Source organism: Rhopalosiphum padi, chromosome 1 (genome assembly GCF_020882245.1).
Source record: "Rhopalosiphum padi isolate XX-2018 chromosome 1, ASM2088224v1, whole genome shotgun sequence".
Taxonomy (NCBI): Eukaryota; Metazoa; Arthropoda; class Insecta; order Hemiptera; family Aphididae; genus Rhopalosiphum; species Rhopalosiphum padi.
In genome coordinates this window covers 63,067,167-63,076,582 of record NC_083597.1, presented here as the reverse complement: position 1 = coordinate 63,076,582, position 9,416 = coordinate 63,067,167, and the positions used below count along the sequence as shown (strand labels likewise).

The window sequence follows — 9,416 nt, the reverse complement described above, 5'->3', positions numbered from 1 at the left end:
TATATTTATTTTTAGTCTATATTTCATTGGCCCGTAGAATAAACATTTTATCTGTCATTATAATAATAATTATTATATCCAGTTTATCCACCGCCGTCGAACATCGCAGCGTATTGTAAAAAAAAAACATAGATAAGGGACGACTCGTTGACGGTCGACGGGCGACTATGGTCTTAGACGTGGTCTTCCATGTCACTATGCAGACGCACAGAATACGTATGATCGCCGGTATTCACAGGTATATATTCATTTTTATTAATTTTTTTTATTCTTTTCTAAAAAAACATATTAGATCAATTTATTAACTGTAATAAGGTAATAATTCAATAAATAATATTATGTTATATGTTACAACAAAATTTAATTGATTCTATTAGTTTTTACGTACAACACTGAACACATAGCACACTAGTACACAATATATATATGTTTTCTACATGTGTCATGTGTTTGTCCCTGTAAATTTGGTACTTTATTTGCAATACGTTGGTTTTAAAATTAGATTATTTCACACAATTTATTGCTAAAATATGAGGAGGATTAAATTGAATATTGGTAGCCAAAATAGAAAAATTAAAGAAAACAAGTTATTGAAATTAGCAGAAAATGACAAAAATCAATAGAAATTGTGGTTTATTCATATGACATTGTGTATCGCAATTTAGTATTATATTTTCTAATACGGTACAGTGCTCATCTAATTCTAAAAATGTTGATCGTTGATCATGATAAGTTCTTAAATTATGAAAATCAACTGGGAAAAAAAAATTATGAGATCTGTAACAAATATTGATTCTATGGGCATTGGGCGGTGGTAAACTCTCCCTGCAGGTTAACATTATGTTTACCTAAAGTAAAAGTGTAAACTCTCCCGGATCAACATTTTCAAACTAAAATATACATTAAAATGAAAAGTTGCAATAAATTAAATAAAACAAGTAAAAATTGTAATACAAAAATTAATAAAAAACTTATATCGCAAAAAAATATTAGATTAGAAATAGATACCATAAGTTTTTTAAAATCTGTGTGTTTCTATTATCAAAAAAAATTAAATTTAAACATTTTTATTTTATTATATATTATTTATTTTGTATCTTAGATTTATTTTATGAATTTTTATTTTTTATTGTACTTTGACTATAATATTATTATAGCTAAAGGCATTCATTTATATTTATATTAGATTTGTTTTATGATTTTTATTAAATTAATAAAGACCCGGAAGAGTTTACCACCGGGAGGCGGGAGAGTTAATATCGCCCAAATCTATTGGATTATTTCATTAAATACCATGTACATGAACTTATAGAATGAATGAAAATAATGAACAATTTACTGAAGTTGGAAAAGAAAGAGCTCATGAGTGATGAGGAATTTAAAAATGATTTAGAATCTTTAAATCTGTTGCATACTTGCACTCTTTCCCTTATTGTCAACGCCAAACACATTGACTAATACAATTGGTGATTCTGATTCTGAATCTCTATGTGTAGAAATTTGAATAGAACCAGAAAATTTCAAAGTTGATTTTGAAACATATTTTAAATATTTTAATGATTTTGTAATTTGACCTCCAAATAAAAATGATAGCATAGTAGCTAAATTAAAATTTTTAGAACATCTTCCTATTCAACCGATTGTTGCAAATAATTCCAAAGTTAGGTTTGATCCTAGAAGCATTTATATTTTCGAAGAATGGCGAATAATGATGTTGTTGTAAAAAGATAGATTTTATGTTGTGCTTTTACTGGAAAATATATTGTAGTATTACTAGTATTAGGTACTAGTACTTGCATTATTTTTATTAATATTATAGTTATTGGCTTATTGCGTACTGGAGGTTAACGTACAAATGTATTAACTACAATATGAGTATTACACTTATGACATAGATGGCTAGTATATCATTATATTTTTATTTAATCATATATCTGATATATTATGGCAATTGCTAAAATCGTATTTATAATATTTTTAAGGTAATTAATTATAATACCCTAATGTGTAACCGGTACCCGTGGCGTCAGGGACACCTGCACACAAGCGGCGAAAGAGAGGACAGGGCGCGGCAGGTGCGGAACCGTTAGAATTTCCAAAAGCTGAAGGAGAAGAGGAAGGCCAGGAAGCAATTGGCAAACCAGCAATACCGGATATCCATGCAACCTTTATCAACATAGGATCCGGAGGCCGCCAACGGACCACCGTCTGAATCAATAGCGATGGAGTTGGACCTACCGAGTACCGGCGATAAAGTGCGAAATGCTTGATGAGCCGGTACCGGCCACTAGACAGGTAAAGTTCAGCTAAGATTGATTAGTCAATTTAATTTTTGACAGATTTTGGTTGTTTTAAGAATAATATGATTTTAATAAAGTATTATTATTATGAAATCGTTTCAGGGAATAAAAACTATATTAAGGTAGTTAGGAGTAACTTTCAGAATATTGAAGATATTGATAAATGGATTTAGAATACCAACAAGTAATTGACATGGAATGTTTGGAGATCATTACCAAATGGTGAAAATATTACTGTATTATCGTATGTGTTTTTTACATACGCGAAACTAGACATCGTCGGCGTTTATCGTCGATTATACTATAATATTATATAGATAAAATAGACTGAGATGCGAACAATATTATTTATGTGTAAAACGGAGATAAACACAATACTGGCTTGAAAAATTGTGTTGACAACCAATCTGATTTCCAATTCATCAAATTACAAATACGTTATTTTAAAAACACTTACATTCTCGCGCTCTAGTTTGCACGTAATATCGTATCTATCATTATAACTTGACAAATTAATCTGTTTTCGTTATATTATTATAAAGTACTTCTTGTTTGAGCCATGGAATTATTGGAATTTACTCAGAACTGTCATCTGACTTTGCGCCAACCAACAGGAACGGATCTGAAGATTGTCATTAACAGCGAGCTGACAGTGCACCCGCGTACGTGCACCGCGGGTAAAAAATCATACCCGTGCGGCGTATGCGGCAAGCGGTTCATCAGTAACAGCGTACTGACCATACACCAGCGGTCGCACACCGGCGAAAGACCGTACGATTGTGACCAGTGCCATAGGTCGTTCACTCACAAAAGCAACTTAACCAGGCACATGCGGGTGCACACGGGCGACAAACCGTACGGCTGTCACGTTTGCGGAAAGTCGTTTACCCGGAAATGCAATTTGATCAGACACGCGCAGACGCACGAGGATAAAAAACCGTACCGTCACTGCGGCGGATGTGACGAGAAGTTTAGTTTGAGTGATGACACGCCGACGTTACCGGGCGGACGCGTCACGCGGGCGAGAGGCCGTGCCCGCACAGCAGTAATAACGTCCGAGATGGAATGCAAGACCAGCGGTTTGACGGTACACCAGCGGACCACTGTGACCGTACCACTGTGACGTGTGCAGATGAGGCAAGTAAGCAAGTTAGTTCACTCGTTGTGACGGTCCGACGAGTTACAATAAAAGGACGATGTTTTTGTTTCTGCGGACGTGTCGGCAAGTTGCGCGACGCCGTCTGCTATATAAGCAGCGTGTTCGACGAAAATAATGCCTGTGACAGTTAATAACTAACATGTGTATAGAGTGTTATTAACTGCTCATCCATCTTAATTAAATTGTTTTGTGTTCACCAAAAATAAATATAGTTATATTTATATGTTTCGATGTTTTATATTATTTATTAACGTTTGTAGCGAAAACCATTTAGTCGTTGTTCGTCTTTATTTTTAATAAATAAGCACAGCTATATTATAGATAAATCACAAGAGTAGTATACAAGATAAAAATACTGAAGTTTGGTCCCAATAAAATTTGTATCGATGGGACTCGTGGTACTAATGCTTATGACATTCAGCTATATACCATTATGACAGTGGATGAATATGGAACAGGTTGTCCTGTTGCATTTTGTTTTTCAAATAGAGTACATGAAACTATATTTAAATTATTTTTTAATCAAATTAAAACTAAGGTTGGCATCATAAAATCCAAAGTGTTTATGTCAGATGATGCGCCTGCATTTTACAACGCTTGGGCCGTTGTCATGGGACCTACTGACGATAGGCTGTTATGTACTTGGCATGTTGATAGAAATTGGAGAGATAATTTGAGTAAGATTAGTGGAGGATCTGAAAAAAAATCGCTCGTTTACAAAACCTTGAGAGTGTTGTTACAAATGATATCTATTGATGAGTTTAAAATTTCTCTAGATACATTTATAAATGATTTATTAGAAGACAAAGATACTGCAGCATTAGGATCATATTTTATACAACATTATTCAAAACGATCAGAAGTCTAGGCATACTGTTATCGTTTGAGACTTGGCATTAACACCAACATGTATTTAGAATCGTATCATAAGGTTTTGAAACATATTTACCTGGAAGGTAAAAAATGTAAGCGCATCGATAAAACAATTAATGCAGTAATGAAGTTAGTTCGTGACAGTATGTTTAAAAGACTCATCAAAGTAGCAAAGAATGCATCAAATTCTAAAAGTAGAAAAATTCATGAAAGCCATAAATGCAGTGAGTTGATTTCATCAGATAAAATCCAGATCCTTGAAGGTGGACAATCATGGATAGTAAATTCGTTAACAAATCCCTCTGAAAAATATTGTGTTACCAGAGCTGATGAAACATGCAATGAACTCTGTTTGAAACGTTCAGTGTGCAGTGGCGCAATTAGCCGGGATTGTTGGGTGTGCGATTCACAGGGCCCCCGGTCTTGAGGGGCCCCTAGATTAAAAAACTCATGTACGATATTCCTTTACTATAATCTGTAATATACACATATTATAATATTTGTTTTAATATAATAAATAATGATGTCTTTACTCTTTTGAATTAGAGAATAATTCAAATTACGAGTACTTATGTGAGAAAACAGTTAAGTGTATCGTAATACAGTATAGGTCCGAAATGCGGATAAAGAGTTAGAGTATACACTATAATTGAAAATTTGAAACTTCTTTTATTATTATACATAATTATGTTGGTGTGTGTACTGTGTAGGTCATGACTTGTGACAATATTACCTGTGTGTCTGACGAAAATAAGACAAAACAACTATCTATCTATAGAATTTTTGTATTACTAGGTATCTAATAATAATGAATTGGATACAAATAAAATCTTGCTGCCGTAAAACAAAAGTTAATTTTTATGTTTAATTTTAAATAAAAAAAAAAAAAATTTAACTAATAAAAATTATAATTATATTAATTAATCAATACTATGACATATGAGAAAACAATATTTTTAAAAGTTTTAATAAGGTATGACTGTTTTTAATTTTTATTATTAGGTATTTCGGTCTGGAAATTTTCACATAGGCCCCTTATTATCAAGTTGCGCCACTGTCAGTGTGTAATATTTGCATACACACATTTACATGCGAATGTATAGACAATATAATTAAACTAAATATTTGTAAACATATACATGCCTGTGTACAAACATTCAACAAATTACCCCATGACAGCAGCAATAGATTTTATTTGGAAGATACAATTATTGGAGAACAAGATGAATTGATAGAGATGATCTCTGAGCCTTCTATTAAACGTAATACACCTAGCACACCTGTCATCAGTAGAGAAATTACAAATAAAGTAGAACTTATCCGTAGTCTATGTGCTACAAGTGAAGTTAGTAAGGAGGAATACATGCTACTTAATAAAAAATTGGATGATATCATAAATATGTTGAACAAAATTTTTGTATTTTCATCTTAATACAGTTGAAAATGTTAATATCCAAAACAAATTTACTGGCCAAATGCGTTTATACTCAAAAAAAAAAAAGATTGCATAATTGATAGCGAAAACAATGAATATATTAATATTCACCAGTCATTTGATCATATGGTTACCTATGATGGAGTGTGTTACAAACACAACTGTTGTACCTATTTTTGTTTTATAAAAAAAATATTTTAAAGAAATAACTAGAATATTGAGACCTTCAACTCCATCTAGTAATAAAAAAAAAAACAACTGCTTTTCTTGTAATTAATATGTAATAAAGTAATTATGTTTAAGAACTCCAGTCTCCATTACAACACTATTCATTTGTTCCACTATCATCTACCACATACATTAGTACATATAATTTATATTCACCAAATGTAAAGAATTTATAAAACTATACATTATATTACCTTTTAAATCAAAAGTAATCTATTTTAGCTCCACAGTTATGTTATAATATAATATAATATTAAATAATATTAAATAGTGTTAAAATAAAAATTGAAATATAAAATAATATTACACAGTTAATTTAACAGACAAAAGTCAGCGCAATCGACAATATTGTTGATATTTAGTATAATAGTATTTATTCAAATATTAACACTATTATTTTTTGATAATTTACGTTTATTTTACAATTCGAAATTGGCGGGATTTATGGTATCTTAACTATACGATAACGTTCTTTTATGATAAATTGATAAGCCAGCCAAATGCTTTACTGCAGGGAAGCGTTCGTCAAAAAACAGGTCATTTTTTTTTCAAGAGGAAGTAATATGGCGATATATGTAAATAGGGTCTTATCATCGTTACCATTTATACAGTGTGAATTTCTCCTCTTTAACTTGGCAATCATTATTTTATATTGTATTTTTATCTTGTATACTACTCTTGTGATTTATCTATATAGCTGTGCTTGTTTATTACAAATAAAGACGAACAACGACTAAATGGTTTTCGCTACAAACGTTAATAAATAATATAAAACATCGAAACATATAAATATAACTGTATTTATTTTAATAACACTCTATACACATGTTAGTTATTAACTGTCACAGGCATTATTTTCGTCGAACACGCTGCTTTTATAGCAGACGGCGTCGCGCAACTTGCCGACACGTCCGCAGAAACAAAAACATCGTCCTTTTATTGTAACTCGTCGGACCATCACAACGAGTGAACTAACTTGCTTACTTGCCTCATCTGCACACGTCACAGTGGTACGGTCACAGTGGTCCGCTGGTGTACCGTCAAACCGCTGGTCTTGCATTCCATCTCGGACGTTATTACTGCTGTGCGGGCACGGCCTCTCGCTCGCGTGACGCGTCCGCCCGGTAACGTCGGCGTGTCATCACTCAAACTAAACTTCTCGTCACATCCGCCGCAGTGACGGTACGGTTTTTTATCCTCGTGCGTCTGCGCGTGTCTGATCAAATTGCATTTCCGGGTAAACGACTTTCCGCAAACGTGACAGCCGTACGGTTTGTCGCCTGTGTGCACCCGCATGTGCCTGGTTAAGTTGCTTTTGTGAGTGAACGACCTATGGCACTGGTCACAATCGTACGGTCTTTCGCCGGTGTGCGACCGCTGGTGTATGGTCAGTACGCTGTTACTTATGAACCGCTTGCCGCATACGCCGCACGGGTATGATTTTTTACCCGCGGTGCAAGTACGCGGGTGCACTGTCAGCTCGCTGTTAATGACAATCTTCAGATCCGTTCCTGTCGGTTGGCGCATCGTCAGATGACAGTTCTGAGTAAATTTCAATAATTCCATGGCTCGAACAAGAAGTACTTTATAATAATATAACGAAAACAGATTAATTTGTCAAGTTATAATGATAGATACGATATTACGTGCAATCTAGAGCGCGAGAATGTAAGTGTTTTTTTTAAATAACGTATTTGTTATTTGACGAATTGGAAATCAGATTGGTTGTCAACACAATTTTTCAAGCTAGTATTGTGTTTATCTCCGTTCTTCAGTTTGTTAGTTTGTTACTACATAATACGTAAAGTTATTTTTTTTAGTTCTCCCTATCAACTTTGAAAGATTATTCAATTAAAATATGAATCATAAGTATGTATTAATTATTAATGACCACATCCTAAATAATATATAGGTACTATAAGTTTGAAAAATTTTAAATTTTATTTCTATTATGCTTATTACTTATTAGTTATTAGTCTTTAAAGGTTAGCCTTCTACTATGCCTAACGTTCCTTTACGACCTATACGAATGTCGAAAGAAATAAACATAGGTACCGGATACTTATGACTTATCTACTTCCTTTGTGGTAGATTGATAATCCCTGTTTTGGATTTAATAACAATTTCCATAATATATTGCAAAAACGTTGGGTTTTAGAACACTTATGCAAAGCGACTAATAAAAAACCCGTTCAATTTAAAATATCTGAGTCTATTTGTATAGCATAGGTAATGAAATTGAATACACCTACTATCGAGTACAATACAACATTAAATTAAATGGTAGCTATATGAAATGATATAAAGCGCCATAATAATATGCTCATTTAAGTATATATGTATTGATGTACATTATATAATATAATAGTATATTATTGTAGAATATATTAATATGTATATAATAGTATTACCTATGATTACAGTTGTCTACTATCTATAGGCTATAACACTCGTGTGTTTGAGTGTAACGTTAAAATATTCATAAAAAGTGTTTATATTGTTATTATTGAGTCATTGAGACATTAAGATCGTAAACAGTACTTGGATTTTGTTTTTGAAAACTATATGGTCTATATGCAAATACACTTATTCAGTTAATTTAATGTGAAAAATGAATTGTACGATTTAGTATACGCGTAATTATTATTCTCTGTATTTACTGTTTTTATATATTTATATCTTATTAGTTATTAGTTATTATGAATATTTACTATTTCGCCATTTTAAAAATATTCTTAAGTTCTAATATAATATATATACCTACTATTTCTATATTTATGTCGATTGATGAATAAAAATTAATAAGAAATTAGAGTTATCCGTGAACTCTTATTTTTTGAAATGTATAATAACGTATAGATAGTTAATTTTTTTGGTTAAAATATAAAATAATCGTGTAACAATTTTATTTGAGTAACGAGTAAAAAATTTAATTATTTTATAAAAGTATCTCACTCAACGGCCAACATTGAATTTTAGACGCCTGTAGTCAATCATCATTGAGGGTAATATACTAATATATTATATAAAATATAATTTATTAATTAGAAAATATATCATTGAACAAAATTATCTTCCTGTCTATAGGCAGTAGGCTCATGACGGGATCTATATTGATCTATATAATATATCTACACGAGTACACACGACACTATAGTAACGAGATTGGCAACATTTTCGTTTGCCTTTGACTTTTCTCGTCGAGTTTGCGCGCGGAACAAAAAAAGTATATACACTATAATAACCGTTTCGTGACACGCGCCGTGGGTACACTGACTACCAGGGCACTATGAAATTCGCTCATCGTGATATTATATGTACTTGGTGTGCATTTCGCACGGTTAAAATTTGCGATCAAAGTGTGATCGTAGCGCACGTATTTTTCATACGTTTTAGTCGGTGGTCAATTATTACACAACGT

At 32.3% G+C, this 9,416-nt stretch overlaps 2 protein-coding genes across 2 annotated transcripts; one reads left to right on the top strand and one right to left on the bottom strand.

The window, feature by feature from the left end:
- Positions 1-27: 27 nt before the first annotated feature.
- LOC132932409 (zinc finger protein 420-like) lies at positions 28-3,651 on the top strand. Its single transcript, XM_060998774.1, has 3 exons — positions 28-238; positions 1,983-2,295; positions 2,403-3,651. Exon 3 carries the CDS (start codon positions 2,860-2,862, stop codon positions 3,421-3,423), a length of 564 nt encoding a protein of 187 aa, XP_060854757.1. The 5' UTR covers positions 28-238; positions 1,983-2,295; positions 2,403-2,859; the 3' UTR covers positions 3,424-3,651.
- Positions 3,652-6,997: 3,346 nt separating this feature from the next.
- Positions 6,998-7,561, bottom strand: LOC132926436 (zinc finger protein 420-like). The gene has a single exon (XM_060990794.1). The coding sequence runs from the start codon at positions 7,559-7,561 to the stop codon at positions 6,998-7,000; it is 564 nt and encodes a 187-aa protein (XP_060846777.1).
- Between the last annotated feature and the right edge of the window lie 1,855 nt (positions 7,562-9,416).